This window comes from Terrapene carolina, unplaced genomic scaffold (genome assembly GCF_002925995.2).
Source record: "Terrapene carolina triunguis isolate 2854851 unplaced genomic scaffold, T_m_triunguis-2.0 Scaffold121, whole genome shotgun sequence".
Classification (NCBI taxonomy): domain Eukaryota; kingdom Metazoa; phylum Chordata; order Testudines; family Emydidae; genus Terrapene; species Terrapene triunguis.
In genome coordinates this window covers 1635149-1660620 of record NW_020664472.1, presented here as the reverse complement: position 1 = coordinate 1660620, position 25472 = coordinate 1635149, and the positions used below count along the sequence as shown (strand labels likewise).

At 37.7% G+C, this 25472-nt stretch overlaps 1 protein-coding gene across 21 annotated transcripts in view; it reads right to left on the bottom strand.

Annotated features, from left to right (window-relative positions):
* The window catches only part of LOC112126064 (neurexin-1), a 1188344-nt gene that overhangs the window by 551421 nt on the left and 611451 nt on the right, over positions 1-25472 (bottom strand). For 19 of the 21 annotated variants that reach the window (XM_029911748.1, XM_024224457.2, XM_024224459.2 and 16 more), the window contains 2 exons: positions 13606-13779; positions 5074-5193 (listed from right to left, as the gene is read on the bottom strand). In XM_029911748.1, coding sequence (XP_029767608.1) covers positions 5074-5193; positions 13606-13779 — 294 coding nt within the window. Of the gene's footprint in view, positions 1-5073; positions 5194-6159; positions 6187-13605; positions 13780-25472 lie in introns of all 21 variants that reach the window. The other 2 variants (XM_026652579.1, XM_026652582.1) reach the window with 1 other exon arrangement.

The window sequence follows — 25472 nt, the reverse complement described above, 5'->3', positions numbered from 1 at the left end:
AAGCTGTATCCATCCACACCAACATTCCAATCATGTGTATTATCCCAAAGCTTCTTAACCCTTTACAGGTAAAAGGATTTTGGAGTCTCTGGCCAGGAGGGATTTTATAGTACTGTACACAGGAGAGCTGTTACCCTTCCCTTTATAGTTATGACATGCCCCATCCCTGGCTTCTCATCCCAGTCCCATTCTCTTCCCCTATCTCAGTCTCCCCTCCTCAGGCTTCTCATCCCAGTCCCAGCAAGTTCCAGTCTCACTCGGCCAGACTCTCATCCCAGCCTCCCCCTACTGGCAGTCCCAGTCTCCTCATCCAGCGAGTCCCAGACTGCCACCCTACCCCAACTCCCTGTCCCAGTTTCTGCCATCCTCTCAGTCTCCTTGTCTCATTCTACTCCCCTCCCTTCCCTGCAGGTCCAGCTCATATCCCCTCTCCATTTAATCAGGCAGCGTCCTCCTCCACACTATGTGTGTTAGGTGGGAATTGGGAGATGAGGAAGGGTCATTAAGAGCATAGCTCTTAGCTGAGGTGCCAGAGGTACAATTGCAGGGCAAGTCCTGCTTAGCCCCAGGTTGGGGCATCCCCAGTGCATATAGAATCTTTGGAAATTTAGCCTCTAAGTTTGAGGAAATCAGAACTGAGGATGTATGAAAGGCTTATAACTTCACCATATTGGAGCAGGCTTTCACAGGTATGACAAAAGGCACATCGCTGATGCAACGGTCACCTGCCAACCCCACCATATTTTAAGTGCCTGATCCAAATCATGGGAGAGCTAGAGCTTTTCAAAGAAAAGATCACCAGAAATTATTTTTTACCATGGCAAGACAATATATTTTCCCTTAGTCTTATTCTTGGAAATGGCTTTATTTTAGCTAAAATACATAAATAAAAAAATCAGTCTGAGGTAGCTACCAAGCTCACCAAATTCAGGCCAAGCAGTTAAAGTTTGGCAAAGTTATAAGCAACTGAAAACAAGGTTTTATAGTGGAAAGAGTCCAGCAACTGTATTTACAGGTGGAGCTATCATCCCTGCCTACAATTCTACATATAGCCCAATCCTGAAACTGCATCAAGTTGCCTTGAATTCAAGCTGCGATGTTTTATGGATTTGTATCTAAGCCACTCTAGAAGCATATCTGATCATAACTATGGGCAACACCCTGATTTGTTAAGCAGTAACTTTGATTTTATACTATATCAAAAAATTAAATTATCACGTGTACAGTAGTCTTGTAACATAGATATGTTTCTTTCATTTTTAAAAGCCAGTCTTTTGTTAGAGAAGATTCATAGTAAGACAGAAGGATTTTTTGCATATCCTTAACGAAAATCTGAACTTCATTCATTCATGTTTCAGGAACAAAGTTTCTCTATTCATACAGGCTGCGAATGTCAAGTTTCTATTCAGAAGACATTGCATGGTGAAAACCTAAACCATTGAAAATAGGGATTTTAATGGTAGTGTTGACACAGTGTTAGCTACACTATCACAGATACAACTCTTTGATGTATTATTCCCTTATGGTAACAGACAGCATTGAAGCTGCCCTGTAATTTGGCACCTCAGTGCTTCAATATTAATGTAATGTGACAATGCTATTATTTTTGCTATTTTCCAGGCCATAATAGTGGTGTTTGTTTCCACAAATATGACATTATGCTCACTAATGTAGTTACACTTATGGACTGTGGTGGTGAAAACAGATGTAAACTCATAGAAAGACTCTTGTACAATACAGCAGAGCATTTGATTTGGGTTTTTAGTTTTTGCTGTTGTTGCCAGAGTCATTTTCAGCCTACTCTTATGAAAAAGCTGAGTGCCCTGGAAGGACAGTTTTCACTCCACAACCTGCAGTTACTAATACTTAGGATATTTGTGATGTTTTTTCTCAGAGGAGCCAGGATGCCAACCATTTGTAAGAATAGTCATTAACTGTCCTTTTTGCACAGTATTCTATGTAATCCTATTTTGTGGGAACATTTTCTAGTGGCCTGCTTTGCACTTAACAATATAACATTTCCAACATACCACATCTACAAAGCATTGCTGCCCTGCATCTCCAAGTGTCATATCATAGCAGAAGTAGTGATAACCTCCTCCTCATCTTGCGTCAAGACATCCCTACATTGTTTCTCTTTCAGTAAATAAGAAACAGCACCATGTAGCGTGTCCCTCCTTGTGCCATCATGGGCATTAATGGTCCGCATCTGCCGTATATCTGTTACATTGGATGCACTTAAAGAGTTTCTACTGGACTGAACATTTTTACAGATTCTAGTGATATTCCTGAATATGGTCCCCTATGCTGTAAACTGAGACATGCTGGCATGAATCAGTTTTAGCAGAGGATATTAGCTTAACTCTTCCAGGAAGTACCGTACATTCCCTGGGTGGGATCACTAGAATCTTTTCCTCCCCACTTACAGATACATATAGGACATACTCAGGTTGTCAGAGGAGGAGACTGCTTCATGCTTTGCTTATTTTGAGCTGAATTTTGATATCCTTAACTTATGCTAAATAGCACTTTACTTCATAAAAAATCTCTTACATGCATATATATATATAAAAAATATGGTATTTCTGCATAGCTATCACAACTGTATTTTTCTGTACTACTTTTTCCCATTTTCCATTTCCTCTGAACTTTATGCTGAGGAAATTAAGGACCAGGCAAGATGTATGCAAATGAAGCCTAGAGATGACACGATGTCAAACTTTCATGAATTGAGGTCACATTAGTTGACACTAGTTGAGCAATGGTCTCAAGTTGCAGTGGAGGAGGTCTAGGTTGGATATTAGGAAACACTATTTCACTAGGAGGGTGGTGAAGTACTGAAATGGGTTATCTAGGGAGGTGGTGGAATCTCCATCCTTAGAGGTTTTTAAATCCGGCTTGACAAAGCCCTGTCTGGGATGATTTAGTTGGGGTTGGTCCTGCTTTGAGCTGGGGGATGGACTAGATGACCTCCTGAGGTCTCTATCAACTCTAATCTTCTATGATTCTATGATTCTATAACATACTGAAAATATCAACCTAAAAAGAGCAACATCATTTGTACAAATTTCAAGAAATATATTAACTAAGACTTGCAAGAAAAGTCAGGAAAAGTAGCTAGACAATGTTTTTGTCTTAATCCACTGAAAAATAGTAGGCTTTTACATGCTACACTTATTGAATAACATACTTTATTTTTTTATTTTTCACATTATTTTGATAACTTTTAAAGAGCTACCTACCTTAAAATAACCCAGCTTTTTGTTACTCTAATATGCTACATGCACCATTTTGATATACTAAGCTTTCTGTTTTACTTAGGTTTGTAAATATGAAACAGGCAAATCCAAATTTACAAACTAACAAGTACAGAAATTTTCTTATGTAAGAATACTGGGGCAAATCCTCAGTTCCTGTAGATCAGTGTAGTTCTGTTGGCTTCAATAGAGCAATGCTAAAATACACCAGCTGAAGACTGCACTTATTATGTTTTAAAGTGCACTTTATTCTTCAGCAACAAAAAACTGTTATTACTAAAATCGTATAAGACAATTCTGCTGTCTACAACTGATCCAATTTTTTCTTGATATCAGTGTAAGCTCAGCTCAGTTAAACACTACTGAATTTTACCCAGTGTTTTGAGATCTGTGACAATATCAATATCAATAAGACACCTAGGAAAGTATACATGGCATCCAAATTAGCATAAAAATAAACTGTCTTTAGTAGTACAAGAACCCCACCCATTTTACCTGCACTGCAGGCCTCTGAAATTTGGAATTGTGTGTCTGAAGGCCTAAAGGTAGACTCTCTCCTAAATACTTTGAATCTCCCATTCTGCATTCTATCAGAAAGTGCAGATCTCGAGAACTGGTTTTCTTCCACTTTTGTGATGGGAGATCATGAAAAAATGGGTATAGTTGGGGCAACAGTTAAAAATAACAACAAAAAACCCCAACAGTGGGAATCTTATGAGAATCTTTTGCCATAAATTTTCCATATATTTTAATTTCTAATCTCATAAATGCTTGGGACCTACCCTTTGAACCAAACATTGTTAACTCTTTTGAGATAATCACAGTTACTATGCTGGTCTAGAACTTGTCCAATAAAGAAATGAACTTTGTTGTAGACTGGACAGCCAAAATTGCATATAGTAGCCAAAAAATGCGTGACTAGATATCTATATTAACTACCTTTCTACCATATTTGGCAGGATATGGAAACCACACTCTCATTCAAATACATGTACACAACAAGTGAAAATCAAGATGCCAAGTCTGACTGAAATGCCCTTCTTGTAAATATGCAAAGGTTTCCAATAATCAGACATCTCAAATGGGGTAAAGTTTAATCCTCAGTAAGAAATCTTGACAGTTTCTATAACCAAATAGGCCTTATTCATTGCTGCATTATTGCAATTTCACACCAAGCTAACTCCAGTGAAATCAAGGGGTCTAGACTGGCGTAAAACCAGAGCAGCACACTAGTGAAGCAGGTCCCATATTTATCACAACTTCCATTTGTACTTGAGAACCAGATGGTTGGTATAGGATATTTGTGATTATTCAGATGAAATTAAAAAAAAAAAAACCTAAAACACTTGGAGTGCTTTTTATTTGACAGAGCTTAATGTGTCACCTAAAGAAATCTACAAAGAAAGATAATGAGCCTTGTCAACTGTTTCATAGTAATTACAGCTCTCATGAGATAAAGTTACAAAATTACAATATAGCTTAAGATAATAAAATGTGAAAGGTTTTTTTTAATCAGAAAAAACTATTTGTAATGTTTATGAAAGGCTCATTTCAAATAGGTAACCATCAATGCATTAGATATGCAATCAAGTATAAAAAACCCAAATTCTTTCACAATGTTCGATGTAGTATTGTTGTCCCCCATTTATACTGTAATGCTTCATCACGTTCTTCCTACAAGCATCATAGATTTTCTCAAAGTTTTGCCAGTTCAATTAACTATATAATATTAAAATAATACAAATTTCAGACACTTGCTTTAAATACTGCCCTAGGGCTGTAAGGTTTTTAGATGAGCATTCTCTAATATACTTACGGTCATTGCACAATGGTCCACTAAAGGAGGTCATACTGCAGTCACAGCTGAATCCATCCCACTGCTGCAAGCACACTCCTTGGTTTGCACACGAATCCTCTTGGCATGTGGTGCTGGGGCCTGATGAGAACATACAGAAGCAACTAGAATTTTGTATTTCAAAGTAACATGTTTGTCTTTGGATCACATGGTAGTTGCCAACATCTTAAATCTAATGAGCAAAGGGATCTAAAGTAGAATTTATTTAAATATTTCTGTGTTACGTGGAGGCATATAACATTACAAATCTTTTGTTTTGGCTCCAAGAATGACAGAACAGAATTCATAAATATAAAGAAAACAAACAGACGCAAGAGTTAATCCAAGGGAAGTAGAGATGTTAACACTGTAGCAAGCTATGGTTAATTTCACATCACATCATTAACAGGCTAAACATTTTTTTCCATAAAATTAATTTATTTATTCTTTTTCCTGAACATGTGTTCCAACCAGCAAAACCAGGTACCATGGAAAATGGGAAATAAAGCTACATGAAACAAGATCAGAAAATTAAAAACACACTAGGAAATGAAGCTACATTGTAATGTACCTGAAATCCCAGAAAGTACTTTAAAAAGGAGCTGAGCCTAAAATAAAGAGGAGTTGGGGGGTGGGTTTGCAGGAAGGAATGTTGGCAAGTATTGATTCACATGCTTTAATGATCCCATGCAGGTTCTTTTTAAAACAGAAAATAAATAAATAAATCAGAGTACTAATGAGCTGGCATGCCCAAATGTGACACACATGAAAAACAAAGCTATTCTATTTCTAGAGATTCATAACTAGACCACTGAAAAATAAAAGAACTTTTTAAAAGGTATGATCAAAGCACTAAAGCAATCACTATACAAACATATTCAAGACTGAAAGCCTTTATGCAAAATATGCTGTAAAATGAAGGTTCTTGTATCATGTTTAGGGGTAAAAAGGGAAAATCTGAAACAAAACAACACACTTTATTGCAGGAAATGTACAGAGCATTTATTGTAGAAATCCAGCTGTGCATTCTGGGTTTCAGTCTTTTTTAATACACACAGGGCTATCTACCTTGCAAATCAGCTTTCATCAATGCAACTTTGTCAGCAAAATTAAAAAAAAAAAGCAAAATATATTAAATGTTAGTAAGCAATATTGAAATGGCAGCAAACACAGAAAAACATTCAGAGTAAAGTGCATGCTGCTGTTAAAGAGAGAAAGAAATGCCATATAACACAAACAAATTAATGCTAATAGCCATAAATCTCTAGGCAAGCCAAAATGAGAAAGCAGTAATTTGCCAGTATTTTACTGCAAATATAATGGTTAATTGAGCTGATGACATGTAATGAAGGAAAATTAAAAGGTTTTTTTTTCTTCTTCTTGGATAGATGTGAATGCATTAGCAAAGTGAATGCATGGCTGCATCCTGACTAGTCATTTGTCATGTTCAGATACAGTGACTTCTACTGTCATTAGCACATTATCCCTTCCCATTTTCCTCTCTTTTAGACCTTTCTGTGTGACTGGGAGAATTAAGATAGAAATATACATCATGAACCATATATTGACTTGGATCAACATACACAGATCTCCCATTGACATACACTAATGAAGGAAATAATATGGTCCTAATCCTTATAAAACCCTTTTCAGTAATTTTGGAGACAGAGACATCCACTTAAAACTTTAAATTTTTAAATTAAATCCCAAAGAAAGCTCCTAATGTGGAATTTTCTTATCTAATCTTATAAGCATCACTCATTTGGGGGTATTTAACAAGGCCCAAAATCTGTGAGATACTTAATCATGTGCCCAGTTTAAAGCACATCAATGTGACCAGTCACATGCTTCAAGTTAGTCAAGTGCTTAAGTACCTTGCTGAATTGGGACCCAAAAGATCGTCACAAGACTAGGTCTAGCAATAGAATATACTATCAATCACAGTTTAGCCAAAAGTATTAATTAGCTCTGATATATTTAGCCTGTATACTAAAATCTGAAATTTAATGCATCAGCTGGTGATCTGCATTCAGAGAAGAAGGGACCTATAGGGCAGCCATTCCACTTTCTTAGCAATCTTGAGTTCAAAAGTTTTTCTTTAAACATTTGGGCATTGCATCATTCTTTGTATACATTTGGGTATTATGATGGTTGACAAGTCACACACATTTTTTTTTTAACCAGAATCTGCTACTTGGACACCTTACAAAAATGAAGTGAAAATATCTGTAGGTGTTTAAATGCTATATATTCATGCATTTATTTACACTTTAGTTATGCAATGTTAGATCTCATCATCAAATTAAAATTAGAAAAAAGTCATGCGGAATTAAAGTAGAAAAACACAGACACCGAGGCAAAAAAAATAAAATAAAGTGAATGCTAAAATGCATGGATGTAGAAGGAAATACTTTTTGCAACTTAAGGAACAATTGCCTTAATGAGTTTTTACTATTGCTCATATCATTCTGAGTGTTTTTCGCTTTGCAGCTCTTGCATATTATGTGTAAATATTTCTCCAACAGAATTTGCTAAGAAACACAGATTGGTTACAACTATATGACTGGTTTTAAGTGTAAATAATATTTTTAAAAAAATCATACTTCCTGACAGAATAAAGTATGTTTAACTGAAGCTAGAAATTGTTAATAAATATTACCATTGGGTTCATAATTTTATGTGCATATTATAGATCTATTTTTATTTATCTAAGCTACTTAGTAAGATGCTATCATATGCAGCTTTGAGTACTTGTGGTATAAATATAATTTTGTTTCATCTTTGTTGTGGACTTTTTAAAAATTGATTGGATTTATTTCTTTGCATGGGTAATTAATTTTATATCTGTAAAGTAAGGACATGGATTGGTTTGGGAGTTACACATTCAACACAAAAGCTTCATACTACCTAGTGGTATGTCTTGATGTCTTGTGATACATCAGAAAGGTAACTCAAAAGTTACCTTATGTCACCAATGTCCATCACCATGTGTGCTGAGGAAAATATTAAACTTTTCAATGGGAGGCCCTGATCCCACTTCAACTTGAAGTCTATGGAAAAATTATTGAATTCAATTGAGCAAGATCCGGCCTTAATGACGAAACCATAAAAGTGACTGTTATGACCTAGCTTTCGGTTAATTATTCACAGGTCTATTTAGCAATGTTTTTATAGTTCTAGCTTTGTAGTTTCTTGTCATTGAAGATTTGTCAACAAAGAGGTACCCACAAAGTTTAACTTTTATTCAAGAACCAAAACTACATGGAGTTCAGGCATTTGTTTTGGCGGCAACCGTGAATTCCTGTGATCATTAAAATCTTGCCTTGTCCCACCTGCCTACCTGCAAAAAGTATCACAAACCAGGCCATGATCCTGCAAACACTTATGCACATGTGTTACATTAAACACATAAGTAATTCCACTGAAATCAATAGGATTTCTCATGATAGTAAAGTTAAGCATATACATATAAGTGTTTTCAGGACAATAGCCTAATAAATAGAAGCCCTGATCCTGCAGTTGATAGCGCAACTGGGTCTCTGAACAGACATAGGAGTCTATCACATGCTATCAATTGTAGGATGGGGACCTAAGTGAGCATGTACAATTCCAATGCTCACAATTTGGTCAAAAGTCTCATGATATTTGGCATTTTTCTTAAAGTCCCAACTCATAGAGTCAATTGATTATATGATCATCTTAAAGTAAGTTCCTATCTCTTATGATTAATGGAGAAAATATAGCTCAGAAACCAGAAGGCAAGTACAAATATTATCATTTTTAAGCCAATCTCATGATCTTTGAATGCCTAGGCTTGGCAATATTGCAGTCTTCTCACATAGGGCAGAACTTTAAGAAGCTGACTGATCAAACACGAGCAGCCATTCTTCCTCAAAAGGAAAACAGATCATCTAAAAATTAAAGCTGTCAAATGATTTAAAAAATTAAAAATTATTAAATGTGAGATAAAAAAAATAATCATGATTAATTGTGAGATTAAAAAAATCACAATTAATCACAGTTTTAATTGTACTATTAAACAATAATAGAATACCATTGATTTAAATATTTGTATATGCTTTCTACATTTTCAAATATATTGATTTTATTTACAACACAGAATACAAAGTGTACAGAGCTCACTTTATATTATTATAAACAAAAGAAATAGTATTTTTCAATTCCCTCATATAAGTGTTGTAGTGCAATCTCTTTATCATGAAAATGCAACTTAAAGTGTAAATTTTTTTTTAATAAAACTGCACTCAAAATAAAACAGGTTCATTCAGTCCTACTTCTTGTTCAGCCAATCTCTAAGACAAACAAGTTTGTTTACATTTTCGGGAGATAATGCTGCCTGCTTCTCATTTACAATGTCACCTGAAACTGAGAACAGGCAATCACATGGCACTTTTTTAGCTGGTGTTGCAAGGTATTTACGTGACAGATATACTATACGTTCCCATGTCCCTTCATGCGTTGGCCATTATTTCAGAGGACATGCTTCCATGCTGATGACAGTTCTGTTCGACAACGATCCAAAGCAGTGCGGACCGACACATGTCCATTTTCATCATCTGAGTCAGATGCCACCAACAGAAGGTTGATTTTCTTTTTTGGTGGTTTGGGTTCTGTAATTTCCGAATCGGAGTCTTGTTCTTTTAAGACTTCTGACAGCATATTCCACACCTCATCCCTCTCAGATTTTGGAAGGCACTTCAGATTCTTAAACCTTGTGCTCAGTGCTGTAGCTATCTTTAGAAATCTCACATTGGTACCTTCTTTACGTTTTGTCAAATCTGCAGTGAAAGTGTTCTTAAATTGAACAATATGTGCTGGGTAATCATCCGAGACTGCCATAACACAAAATATATGGCAGAATGTGAGTAAAACCACAGAGCTGGAGACATACAGTTCTCCCAGGAATTCAGTCACAAATTTAATTAACACTTTATTTTTTAAACAAGCATCTTCAGCATGGAAGCACATCCTCTAGAACGGTGGCCGAAGCATGAAGGGGCACGCAATTGCTTAGCGTATCTGGCAGGAAAATACATTGCAAAATGAGCTACAAAAGCACCATGCAAATGCCTGTTCTCCCTTTCAGGTGACATGGTAAATAAGAATCAGGCAGCATTTACAGGAGATAATGCATGTTTGTCTTAGTGATTGGCTTAATAAGAAGTAGGACTGAGTGGACTTGTAGGTGCTAAAGTTTTACAGTTTTGTTTTTGAGTGCAGTTATGTAACAAAAAAATTTAAATTTGTAAGTTGCACTTTCATGATAAAGAGACTGTGGTACAGTACTTATATAAGGTTAATTGAAAATTACTATTTCTTTTGTTTATCTTTTTTACAGTCCAAATATTCATATTAAAAATAATAATATAAAGTGAGCACTTTGTATTCTGTGTTGTAATTGAAATCAATAAATTTGAAAATGTAGAAAACAACCAAAATATTTATAATAAATTTCATTTGGTAGTCTATTATTGTTTAACAGTGCGATTAACACTATTATTAATCACAATCAATTTTTTAAATTGAGTTAATTTGTTTTGAGTTAATCAATTGAGTTAACTGCAGTTAGTTGACAGCCCTATTACAAATGCTATTGACACTACATGTTTAGACTGGACTATATTTTATTATCTAGGTATGGATAAGAGCTCGCTATTAAATACTTATGCGCAGGTAAGTAAACATAGGCTACTGCTGTCTGATTATCTCTCATTTTATATGACAATAAACTAGGTTAAATAATCAGTGGTGTTTTCATTATTCTGAAGACTTCTTTACTGAGGGTTCATCTCTTTTATACAGTCTAAGTACATAAACAGGTACTTAGGGTTATTTTAGTTTAAGAATGAGTGTGAAGGAATGGTAGGCATGTCAGTCCCAAGGTGGGGGAGGTAATATGTTTTATTGGACCATCTTCTGTTGGTGATAGAGACAAGCTTTTGAGACACACACAGCTCTTCTTTCCTTTCTCAGACCTATAGAAGACCTGTGTGGCTCAAAAGCTTGTCTCTATCACCAACAGAAGTTTGTCCAATAAAACATATTACCTCCCCCACCTTGTCTCTGTGAAGGAATGAAACAGATGGTAACCAAGATAATCAATGAGTGTTTAGTTGTCTATATGGTGACTCTAGCAAAATCATATTTAAGGATTTTATTTTCTTACATTCTTTTTCTTATTTTTATTCCTTTCAAATATATTTTTGGCATGCTGCATTATTTCTAGTACATATTAAATTAAAATTAATATGTATTTTATTCATGGGCTTTTCTGTGGTGCTTATCATTGTCTTTACTGCATCCATCACACACATACTAACACTGTTGCCAACTCTCTCAACATTATAAGGAGTCTCCTGATTTTAAACTACTCATGATGCTATTAATGGCCCAATCTTACTAGCTTGCTTTTGTCTGGATCTAAAGCCCTTTGTAATCTATGAAGAGACTCCCATTGACTTTAATGAGCTTTGGATCAAGCCCATTAACCAAAATCATTGCTGAAGGTAAAACTGACTTCCTGCTGATTCCTATGGGAATTCTCCACGAGGACACAGCATAGGATGGCCCTTTAAGGGAGGTGGGCTCAGCCCCACCCATGACTAATTAAGCTGCTTCTCAGGGGATGGGTTTGAGACCAGGCATCTGATAACAGCCTGCAGGTAACCTGGTCCTCAGATAAAAGACCAGCAAGCATCACAGGGAGAAAACTGAGGGGAGTAAGTAGGAGGCCAAGGACTAGGGGAAAGGACCTGGAAGGGGGCTTTCCACATCAGCTTGGTGGGTGAACAGGGGCTCAATTCACAAGAACTTTTAAGCATCTAGAAAATCACTGGGATTCACAAAGCCTGAGTGTAGAGCTCCTGCTCTCTATACAACAAACAGGGAAAGATAGTCGCCTTCAAATGGGATTCCCAAAAGCCAGCATGCTAGGAAGCTCCTCACCTAAGAGAGCTAATGGGAGATGCCAAACTGTGGGGTGTATGCTAAGCCTCACCCATCTCTCAGAGATAGGTACTTAAGTCCAGGCTGCAAGCAGGTGTTTCCCTCTACTGGGGAGTCTCAGCTGCAAACCCTCTCTGAGTGCTAGGCACGTATACTATTTTAGCAAGCAGCCAGAAGAAGAACCTCCCTGATAACTTTGAGGCTAGTGGATAGGATACTCACCCGGTAGACCCATCTGAGTGGGAAAAGGGATTTGAACTGAGTTCTGCCATCTCTCAGGTGAGTGCCCCAACAGCTGGGCTAAGGGATAATCTGATGTGGAAAGGGGGACTCTCTCATTCTCTCCTGTTGAAGCTGTTCCACTTTGTATCAATAATTTTAAAAGGTCATCAGAGCAGGGGAATTAGATCCTGGATCTCCCAGGGGAGTGCTCTAACCACCTTGATACAGAGTCATTCTCATGCTTGTTCTCTCTCTCTCTCTGGCCCAATGTTGAAGCTATGTCAGTGTGGGTAAATAATGAGAGACTCTCTCAGCCAGAGAGAGAAAGAATGAATTAAGCTTAAGCAATTAATGAAAAAAAAAAACATTTTCTTGATCTGAAATTCATTGAGAGAATATTAACACGGAACACCACGATGCCATTTTTGTAGTTGCTTTTCAAAGCAGAATGGTACTTTAGTGAAAGTAATGTACTGGAAGACAGTTGCTAAATTCAGAATGATGTGAATGAAGTGTATGTAGGGACATAGAATTGATTTAAACTAATATCTTAAAGTGAAAACTATATGGAATGAGGCTACTGGAGGAATTAGAGATAGATCCAAACCAAACCCTTAAACATGAACACACTAGTACTATAGACTCTGAAATCAAGATCCACATTTTATAGCTGGAGCCCATCTGCACTCATAACCAAAACTGTAATCATCCAGGGCAAAGTCCTTGTTTTCATATTCAAACAAATCTTTTGGGGCCTAATTCGGTCCTAACTTGCATTTCACACTATTCCACTGGAGCAGTAAAGCCATACAGCATGTGAGACAGAACACAGTATTAATTTCAATGGATAGGAAGATTTACAACCAAAAAAATCATAATCTAAGCAGGTAGCATAATACAGAGCAGACATGGGGAGACTGCTTATATATTAGTTAATGTCTAAGTACTATATAGAAGCTAATTGTTACTGTTACCATGATTAAATAAAATATGCCACAAACAAACAAAAGACTTGAAAACCAGCTTGTCACTAAAGAAGAGCAGAATCTACAGATTCTATTCCAGAGGTAAATTAATGTTCTCGGGTTAGTTTGTGCTTTGTTGAGTAGGTATACATTTCTCCCTCGGGGGCATTTACCCTCATTAATAGTGTACACTCCAACCGAGGCACAATGCTAATCACACAGGTAAAATATAAACTCATCATATAAAGAGTACAAATAAACAGGACTCAGCAGGATGGGTCTAACACTTGCACAACGAGATATAAGAATATCTGCTTTATATTGGAAATACTTATGATGAAACTACTATGATGTTCAGTACCTTCACATCCTCTTTCTATTTGTCCGTTGCAAAACAGGGCATCCGAGATCAAATCAGGCAGACGTCCATTTAAGTCAACTGATGCAAGGCAACCTTGAAATCCCTCCTTTGCATGCACTAGTTTTGGTAAGGATTTATACATTTCTTTCGCCACTCCTCCAATATACAAATCACCTGTTAAACAGAAGTAAACATTAGTCATAGAAAAGAGAGCTCGAAGGTCTTTTGGTTTGCTTAAATATCTTGTTCTAAATGACATATTTTGTGGGGAGACACCATCACTATGGTGTTCTGAGTGAGAGCTTTGGGATGCTTGAACTTGCTCCAACTTTGGTCCAAAATTGCCTGATTTTGGTGATTTTCCAAGTATGTTGCAAAAGACACATGTGTGACTGGGAAGTTTGGAGAGGGCAGAAGGTATGCTTTCAACAATAATGAAGGGGTGGAAAGGAGCTTTTTTGTAGGAGGCTGACTTCCAGAATTCCCAATTGAATAATTTTAATGCTGTGGGGTTTTTACTTTATTTTTTTTCCAGTACCAGTTATGTTTTAAGGGTTCCTAGAGTCTTTTATAGCCATCTTTTAAAATCAAAATAAAGAAAACAAGCATACATTGCTGGTCTGATGTTACCTTAATGTTAATAGATTTTTAGACTTTCTGATATCTCAATGAAAGATATAACAGGATGCAATATTTGTCTGTTTCAAGTGGCTACAAGTACAATATCACCATATTATACGATTATTATGTATTCTGTGCCATAGGATAAGTAGAATAAGACAGGTCCTTGGTCCCAACAAGCTTATACCCAATACTACTCTCTGTTTTATAATTAGTTAATAAAACTCTTAGGTACTTACATGACCTCATCACCATAGTATCTGAGCATCTCACAGTGTTTAATGTATTTATCCTCATAACACCCCTATGAGGTAGAGAAGTGCCCATTTTACAGATGAGGAACATAGGCCCAGATCCTCAAAAGTATTTAGGCTCCTAACTACAATTAATTTCAATGGGACTTAGAAGCCTAAATATCTTTGAGGATCTGTCCTAATGTCACACAGGAAGTCTTTGATAGAACATGGAACTGAACTTGGGTCTCCAGAATCCTAGGTTAGTACCTTAACTAACTACTGTACAATACTTCTGTGGCACTCTATACCTCGGGGGAGCGCCCTGTAACCCACACATTCCTCATCTATATATAATTGTGATATTGCATATAAAGCTTGCCATGTGAGGTATCAGAGGAAAGATTATGATCAGCTGAAACCCATTGTTCCATCTAAATATGTATATCATTAATGCATATAAAATTATAAGAATTGTGTTGTATGGTTTTCACTAAAAAACACTGTGGGTTTGGGAAGCACCCACATACCAGCTCTCCAGAGACAACAACAAAGGAATTAACCAATGCCGGGGTGGTGAACAGACATCACCAGCCACTGTCCAGCAGAGTAGTTGCAATTCAATGACTCACTCACAGGAGACACACCGGGGGTATTTCTTCACCTTGGACTCAGCAAAGCCAGACATGCCTGGACTTGTGTTCTCCAAGCACATGGACTAAGAGTATAAAAAAGAACACAGTGGCCCCATGCGGTCCTTTTCTCCTCCCCCCACTTAAGCTGCAAGCAACAAGAATGCTCAGAAGATTGAAGAGTCCAACACTAGAGACTGGCCCAGGTTTCAAGAATGAAACCTGTGTATTACGAACTGTAACATCCACTGGAGTGAGAAAACTGCTTGATCTAAATACTAAATGCCTAGTGTCTTACAGGTTTAGGATTTAGATTGTGCACTTATTTTGGGTTATTTGGTAACTATCTCTGGCTTTTTGCCTATCACTTATAATCACATAAAATCTATCTTTTGTAATCAATAAACTTGTTTATCTTTACCAGTGAGTTAAAAAAGTATGGATTGGATGAATGGATGATGGATTATAAGGTGGATAGAAAGCTGGCTGGATTGTGGGCTCAATGGGTAGTGATCAATGGCTCAATGTCTAGTTGGCAGCCGGTATCAAGCGGCTTGCCCCAGGTGTCAGTCCTGGGGCTGGTTTTGTTCAACATCTTTATTAATGATCTGGATGATGGGATGAATTGCACCTTCAGCAAATTCGCAGATGACACTAAACTGGGGAGAGAGGTAGATATGTTGGAGGGTAAGAATAGGGTCCAGAGTGACCTAGACAAATTGGAGGATTGCACCAAAAGAAATCTGATGAGGTTCAACAAGGACAAGTGCAGAGTCCTGCACACAGGAAGGAAGAATCTCATGCCTCGCTACAGGCTGGGCACTGACTAGCTAAGCAGCAGTTCTGCAGAAAAGGACCTGGGGATTACAGTGGACAAGAAGCTGGATATGAGTCAGCAGTGTGCCCTCATTGCCAAGAAGCCCAATGGCATATTGGGCTGTATTAGTAGGAGCATTGACAGCAGATCGAGGGAAGTGATTATTCCCCTCTATTCGGCACTAGTGAGGCCACACCTGGAGTATTGCATCCAGTTTTGGTCCCCACACGACAGAAAGGATGTGGACAAATTGGAGAGAGTCCAGTGGAGGGCAACAAAAATGATTAGGGGGCTGGGGCACATGACTTACAAGGAGAGGCTGGGGTTATTTAGTGTGGAGAAGAGAAGAGTGAGGGGGATTTCATAGCAGCCTTCAACTACCTGAAGGGGGATTCCAAAGAGGATGGAGCTCGGCTGTTCTCAGTGGTGGCAGATGACAGAACAAGAAGCAATAGTCTCAAGTTGCAGTGCAGGAGGTCTAGGTTGGATATTAAGAAACACTATTTCACTCGGAGGGTGGTGAAGCACTGGAATGTGTTACCTAGGGAGGTGGTGGAATCTCCATCCTTAGAGGTTTTTTAGGCCCGGTTTGACAAAGCCCTGTCTGGAATGATTTAATTGGTGTTGGTCCTGCTTTGAGCAGGGGATTGGACTAGATAACCTCCTGAGGTCTCTTCCAACCCTAATATTCTATGATTCTATGAGTTTGCCTGAAAAGCTTGGTAAATCTGCTCAGGTTTAGAAAGGCTGGTGTATATCCACTTTCCATTGATGAAGTGGTGAACCAATTAATAAACTTGCATTGCTCAAGAAAGGGTCTTGAGCAGTGCAAGATGGTATATTCCTGATGTACAAGGCTGGGAGCTGGAGGGATTTGGCTGATGCCTTTCTCTGTGTGATTCATGAGTCGCTCTGGGAGCATTCACACTTTAGAATGTACAAGTAGAAGTATGAAGGGGCATACAAATGGTTAGCATATCTTGCATGAAAATACCTTGCAATGCTGGCTACAACAGTGCCATGTGATCACCTGTTCTCAGTTTCAAGTGACATTGTAACTAAAAAGCAGGCAGCATTATCTCCCATAAATGTAAACGAACTTGTTTGTCTTAGCGATAGGCTGAACAAGAATTATGACTGAGTGGACTTGTCGACTCTAAAGTTTTACATTATTTTGTTTTTTAGTGCAGCTATGTATCAAAAAAGTTCTACATTTGTAAGTTGCACTTTCACGATAAACAGATTGCACTATTGTACTTGTATGAGGTGAATTGAAAAATACTATTTTTTGGGGTTTTTTTACAGTGCAAATATTTATAATAAAAATAATAATATAATGTGAACACTGTACACTTTATATTCTGTGTTGTAATTGAAATCAATATATTGGAAAATATAGAAAAACATCCAAAATGTTTATAAAATTAAATTTCTATTCTATTATGGTTTAACAGTGTGATTAAAACTGTGATTAATCACAACTATTTTTTTTAAAATCTAGTTCATTTGTTTTTTGTTAATCGCTTGAGTTAACTGTGATTAACACAACCCCCCACAAAGATAGAGTCAGAGGCCTCAATTACCTCCTGTATCTGGGCTCCACTTGGCTCAGGGAAAGGGGCGACTTGCTGTGCTGGCCTGGTTCCAGCACCAGTTAATCACAGGAAGGACCATATACCAGTGGAGGTTTGTTGTAGTAGACACATTCTACCAGGATCCTCTTCCTGTCCTGCCATTCTCCTTACAGTGGCGTTACAGTAGATGTCTAGCACAGGAACTGCGCCAACAGGTTTAGACCACCAGAGAGTTCCTCTCCACAAGGGAAATTCTCCACTACCCAATTATGGCCAAACTTCTGAACATCACAAAGTGCAAAGATTATACAGGAGATTCTGGCCTTAAGTATATAACCAGGTTTGAAAAGGAGCTAGATAATTTATGACTGTTTCAAAACCAACCAACCAAATAACATAACACCATGTGCTAGTGAAAGGTGTTGCGTTTCAGGGACCTTATAAGAATACCACAGTCTTATACACACTGAAGTACCCCTGTATTACTAATGTAAGATATAGTGGTTTTGACCACAGCTGGAGGACACTGTAGTGCTTCTTTATATGGGAGTCCTTGAGACTTGAAAACCTATATCCTATACAAAAGGTTCTAGTGAATGCTTCAGCAAAGTGCCTTGGCCCTTATATGGAAGGATGACATATAGGGCTGGGAATAGTTCAGTTTCGATTCCCATTTAAATTTTGGTCTCTGCTGAGACTGACAGCAGGGTAGCCAATTAATGCCAGTAATGGTGATTGTTAGATTGTCTATAGGGAATTGGACTGAGACCAACAATTCATTTCCCAAAGACCACCAAATGTCTTTCAGACACTAACAATTTTAGTCACTATGGACCAGCCTGTCAACCTGAATTGGATATGAATCAGTGAGCTAGAGATTAAGTACTTTGTATCATATTACTACTCCTTTGAGTCATCCAGTCCTATTCACATTAGCAATATCTATAGCAACGTATACTAAGAAAAGAATAATTAAATCTCATGCTTCAGAACATAAGCTTGTTGCCTGCTAGGGTTCAGGAAGAAATTCTCTACCCATCTCAAATGGCTAGGTGATTTGAAGAGTCGACACTGCTTTCCTCTGGAGCATTAGCTATTGTCAACTCTTGAAGGTAGGGCATCAGATAGAATAGACTAGTGGTCTGATCTGATATAGCAATTCCTACATTCCCACAAATAGGGCATAATTATTTCCTTAGTAGGACTGAAATTGGTACATTTTCAGTCCATTGCATTGGAAATAAGGCCAATAATAAAAATGATCCTTCTTTTTCTCATGTGAAATACATTGAAAATTAAACCCTAAGAGTTTTTCTGAAGTACTGATCTGTCAATTGTTGTCTGACATAGATATAATTTCTCTGAATTTATTATGATAGACTTGAAAGTGGGAAGTTTCAGAAAGGTAAAAGAAAGTCAACAAAATACCAGAGCTATAGCACAAAGATTAATTTTATCCTCTTTCATTTCACATTCTTGTCCACTCTACTATAAAACCTACAGAAGTTTACATTGTCCAAGCAGAACCTTCCAGTTTCTTTTGATTCATTAAAAGCTTTAGAGATATTGATTCCATATGATGATATCCCAATAATGCCTAGACCTGTTTCTTAAGCAAGGCAGTCTACTGTTACATGAAATCATGTATTCAAGGGCCAATTATGGTGAATAACTATTACAATGCAAAGTCATAGCAGCAGTATAAGAAGAGAAGCTCAGATTACTCCTGTAAATATGTGTTGGAAGTCATCAGCAAGATGCTCCCTCAGTTAACCGTAAGACCCACAGAAACATGAATATATGTAGCATGATGTGTACTTTTCTGGTGAAATGGTTTATGGTTTAATTACAGCTTCATAGCCATGATTATTCTTCTAAAAAAATTAGGACCACAGTAGTAGCATACAATGTGTTTTGTAAAATATGCCATAGTTAGCATTGTAAAAGATGTTATACTTAGCAAACTGCTTACGTTGCTCATTGGTAACTTCCTGCATAAACAGGAACATTGGAAATATGTTTGTGATGACATGAAAAAAAAATCTGTGGCAACCATAGGCAACTCTTTCCAGGCTAAGTAAATATCCTGACTAAGCTGCAAGAGGAGGACAATTTATCAGCTGAAGCAGCAGGTTTCAAATCACTGAACATTATTTCCTATATGCTTGAGAAACTCTCAGAACAGCAGAAAGCTATGCTCAACTACTTAAAGAAGCACAAGACAAACAAACAAAACAAAACAAATAAAAACCAGCTGCTGGAAAGAATCCAGTCCATTGAACTTGATAGCCAGTGATGAGTTCATAAACCAGGCACTACCACAGATACAATTAATTTGAAGAAAAATGTGACATCTCTGCTTTAGCACTAGAATATGAAAGTCTGCAAGCCCCACAAAAAACAAAATCAAATGCCCGAGGTGGTAATATTAGTTAAACTACATTGATGTGATTTCAAAAAATGATCATGTTAAATTACTTAGCACAAAATACTGAGTGATAATATTACTTCTACACTGCTTTTTTTTTTAATAGCATGCACAGGGCTTCATGGATGAGCCTCAGAAAGCAAGAAGTATAGCTGATTTAGACATTTTGTGTTGACAACATTTATTTTATTTATTTGTCATTAAAAATGGAGGAAGAGATAATTTTTTGTGTTCTGACCAGTTGGAGAGTTTGTTTGGAAAATTTTCTTCAAACATTGTTCTGTTTGAAAAATATAAACTTTTTTTCCCATTAAAAACTATTGAAAATAATAATAATAAAAGAAAACCATGATATTTTGCCCAGCTCTAGTTAGAAGGCTACCTATAGTAAAGCAATCTAAAGATGAGAGACCTAGACAAACAGCTTTTGTTGAGAAGTCAGGCTCAAATTCTTATGCAAACAGGCTTCCTCATTGTATTCCGATTATTGCCTGTATATTGTTGCATTGGTAATAGTGGAGCTGTTTAGGAATTTTCCAGCTACATATTTTTTTCTGTGGAAAATGCAGTTTCTACTAAATCAAAATTTCCCATTGGATGTAAATTTCAAGTTTGGACCAGCTCTACTTTAAACCATATGCTTGCTATATTTGGTAATATTTATATATTTCTGTTCTATTCTCAAAAGTAAAAAAGGATACAAAATATATATTTTTTAAAAATGTTGACTGAACTTTTTCCAAATGTCAAGACATATTTGGTTAGGCTTCTGCTTTAGTTGTGGATGAGGGCTATGGTTCATCTTTATTTTATCTCAACTTGTTTTCCTAGTTCACTTTTCACTACACTAACTAGGCAAAATATTTCTCATCACTGACAAAACTGATGGAAAATAAAAGTAAAATATTTACTAAGGATAGAGCTGGTAAAAAAAAAAAAAAGACTGTTTTCAGGAATTTTTCGATTTTTAATTCCCTGATTAGTTTTCATTAAAAAAACATGTGGAAAAAAAATCTCCTCTCAAAAAAACAAAAACTGAAGGCTTTTTTGGTCTTTGGGATTTTGCACCCATCCCCGTCTTTTCTGCTGTCAAAAAGGGAAAGAAAACGGGAAATAAAAATTTCCAGAAATGTGTAATTTTTGGTTTTCTATGGAAGAAACATTTTAAAAAGAAATTGCTTTTTTTCTTTAGAAAAAAGGCCATTTGCTGTCAAAAATAGTTGAGATGGGTAATTTTGGACTAGCTCTATGGGTTAGATTTTGACTCAAGATGACATGCTCAGACACGGTCAGAAGGGAAATTTATAACTCCTCTCATGCCCATGTATGGCCACTTGAAGCTTCAGTTTGGGCACAAAAAAATAAGGTGCACTGTATGTTCACTCTCACCCCTGCCCCTCCTCCTTCTCTCCCCAAACACACAAATCTGGAGCAAATGGGTAGGAAAGCTTTTGATACAGTCTCCCACAGTATTCTTGCCAGCAAGTAAAAAAAGTATGGATTGGATGAATGAACTATAAAGTGTATAGAAAGCTGGCTAGATTGTCGGGCTCAACGGGTAGTGATCAACATCGATGTCTAGTTGGCAGCCGGTCGGTCCTGGGGTTGGTTTTGTTCAACATCTTTATTAATGATATGGATGATGGGATGGATTGCACCCTCAGCAAGTTTGCAGATGACACTAAACTGGGGAGAGAGGTAGATATGCTGGAGGGTAGGGATAGGGTTCAGAGTGACCTAGACAAATTGGAGGATTGGGCCAAAAGAAATCTGATGAGGTTCAACAAGGACAACTGCAGAGTCCTGCACTTAAGACAGAAAAATCCCATGCACTGCTACAGGCTGGGGACCCACTGGCTAAGCAGCAGTTCTACAAAAAAGGACCTGGGGATTACAGTGGATGAGTAGCTCTCTATTAGTCAGCAGTGTGCCCTTGTTGCCAAGAAGGCTAACGGCATATTGGGCTGCATTAGTAAGAGCATTGCCAGCAGATTGAGGGAAGTGATTATTCCCCTCTATTCGGCACTGGTGAAGCCACATCTGGAGTATTGCATCTAGTTTTGGGCCCCCCTCTACAGAAAGGATGTGGACAAATTGGAGAGAGTCCAGCAGAGGGCAACAAAAATGATCAGGGGGCTGGGTCACATGACTTACCAGGAGAGGCTGAGGGAACTGGGGTTATTTAGTCTGGAGAAGAGTGAGGGGGGATTTGATAGCAGCCTTCAACTACCTGAAGTGGGGTTCCAAAGAGGATGGAGCTCCGCTGTTCTCAGTGGTGGCAGATGACAGAACAAGAAGCAATGGTCTCAAGTTACAGTGGGGGAGGTCTAGGTTGGATATTAGGAAATACTATTTCACTCGGAGGGTGGTGAAGCACTGGAATGGGTTACCTAGGGAGGTGGTGGAATCTCCATCCTTAGAGGTTTTTAAGGCCCGGCTTGACAAAGCCCTGGCTGGGATGATTTAGTTGGGGATAAACGAACAGGAGTACTTGTGGCACCTTAGAGACTAACAAATTTATTAGAGCATAAGCTTTCGTGGGCTACAACCCACTTCTTCGGATGCATATAGAGTGAAACATATATTGAGGAGATATATATACACACATACAGAGAGCATGAACAGGTGGGAGTTGTCTTACCAACTCTGAGAGGCCAATTAAGTAAGAGAAAAAAACTTTTGAAGTGATAATCAAGATAGCTCAGTACAGACAGTTTGATAAGAAGTGTGAGAATACTTACAAGGGGAGATAGATTCAATGTTTGTAATGGCTCAGCCATTCCCAGTCCTTATTCAATCCTGACTTGACTGTGTCTAGTTTGCATATCAATTCCAGCTCAGCAGTCTCTCGTTGGAGTCTGTTTTTGAAGTTTTTCTGTTGTAAGATAGCCACCCGCAGCTCTGTCATTGAATGGCTAGACAGGTTAAAGTGTTCTCCCACTGGTTTTTGAGTATTATGATTCCTGATGTCAGATTTGTGTCCATTAATTCTTTTGCGTAGAGACTGTCCGGTTTGGCCAATGTACATGGCAGAGGGGCATTGCTGGCACATGATGGCATATATCACATTGGTAGATGTGCAGGTGAACGAGCCCCTGATGGTATGGCTGATGTGATTAGGCCCTATGATGATGTCACTTGAATAGATATGTGGACAGAGTTGGCATCGGGCTTTGTTACAAGGATAGGTTCCTGGGTCAGTGTTTTTGTTCAGTGATGTGTGGTTGCTGGTGAGTATTTGCTTTAGGTTGGGGGGTTGTCTGTAAGCGAGGACAGCACATCTACCAATGTGATATATGCCATCATGTGCCAGCAATGCCCCTCTGCCATGTACATTGGCCAAACCAGACAGTCTCTACGCAAAAGAATTAATGGACACAAATCTGACATCAGGAATCATAATACTCAAAAACAGTGGGAGAACACTTTAACCTGTCTGGCCATTCAATGACAGACCTGCGGGTGGCTATCTTACAACAGAAAAACTTCAAAAACAGACTCCAACGAGAGACTGCTGAGCTGGAATTGATATGCAAACTAGACACAATCAACTCAGGATTGAATAAGGACTAGGAATGGCTGAGCCATTACAAACATTGAATCTATCTCCCCTTGTAAGTATTCTCACACTTCTTATCAAACTGTCTGTATTGAGCTATCTTGATTATCACTTCAAAAGTTTTTTTCTCTTACTTAATTGGCCTCTCAGAGTTGGTAAGACAACTCCCACCTGTTCATGCTCTCTGTATGTGTGTACATATATCTCCTCAATATATGTTTCACTCTATATGCATCCGAAGAAGTGGGTTGTAGCCCACGAAAGCTTATGCTCTAATAAATTTGTTAGTCTCTAAGGTGCCACAAGTACTCCTGTTCATTTTTACAGACACAGACTAACACGGCTGCTACTCTGAAACCTGTCATTAGTTGGGGATAGTCCTTCTTTGAGCAGGGGGTTGGACTAGATGACCTCCTGAGGTCTCTTTGACCCTAATCTTCTTTGATTCTATGAAGAAGAAGGGAAAATCTTGCTTCTCCCCTCAATGCACTAGGAGTCAGTAGAGCTGACATGTCATTATATATGATCCAGGAGTTGTAATTTGTTGATGTTATGCTCTTGTAGTGGCACAATGATGCCTCACTCTCTACTAAAAGTTGTATGATTTGAATATAATCTAGCCCTAAATGTTTGAAAAAAGCATTTTTGTTGTTGTTTCTTTGTGACTTGTTTCTTCATGACTTGTTCACATTTTCCATTGAAAAAGAGAGAGCCATTTTCATAGCCTCCTCCCCCCCTTTATTTTCCATGAGGGCTTCAGTTCCACATTCACAAGTGACAATTAGATTCTCTACATAATTCAATCCACCAGAAAATGAAAACAAGGCAGAATCTCAGAGTGTTGATAAGGAGAAATCAAGAATATGCAGTAAACACCATTGGGGGTTACAGGATGAGTAAATCAGAGGAGAATTTAGCTCTGTATCTACTGAAAGAGATTAGCGGGATCAGCAGAGCATGCTCCAAACTCTATTACATCTGCTTTTCTCTTATTTACAATGAATTGTAAACTCTCTACGCAAGACATTCATGATAAATATCTCTGTCTACATATGATCACACATTATGGGCCTTCCTCCTGCATGCTCCCCATACACATAACTCCCATGGACTTCAATGGGAGTTACATGATCTGAGCACTTGGAGGAACAGGCTGTAAATTTGTGTCTATTTGTCTGCACATTGTCTATGTGAACTACTGCCCTCAATGGAAGGAATGACATATCTGTTCAATGGTAAGAGATCTGGACACCTTCTACTGGCTGCAGCCTACCCAAAGTAAACCCTATTACTACTACAAATGTTAGAGTCCTTCATTGGTTGCCTATAATTAATCAACTTCATTTCCATTTATTTTCTTTCTTTCTTTCTTTAACATCTGGAAAACAAACACATTCACAAAAGAGATACATTATTTATTAAGATACAAAGTTAACCACCATAATTCTCCTGGAGCAAAAGGTTTCTTTCTTTTTTTTCAGAATTTGTTTTCCTCCTAGAGTTATTTTGATTTTTGCACCTGTACTCCTGTACTGTCTTCAAATTCATCTTGACATTTTTAATTTAAAAAAAAAAAAAGAATTCAAACTAACATACTTGGAAAGGACAAATAAGGACAGAGAAGTAGCAAAGTAAGAAAAGAAGGAGGCAAAGGGTAGAAAAAAACAGGGGATTCCTTTTGTGTTATCCAGGCATGCTTGGAGGAAGAGGTCCATAAGCAGGGGTAAATATTCCTCAACCTCATAATTCTCCTTCCATTTCTATTATAAAAGTCAATATTGTAGAGGCATCTCATTCTTGGTTTAGCAGCATGGTCATTTCCATGTCTTTTTTGAATCCTCTGATTCAGCACAATAAATAAGTACCAGTATTTCTAGAGGACATGTATATTACAAGCTGCAGAGGCAAGCAGTAAAGGAAAAAGAGTAAAGGAAGGCATTGCCAGTAGTACAGGTGGTGCTAAGAGTAGTGCTGCTTGGTCAGGGATACCACAAGGATGGCAA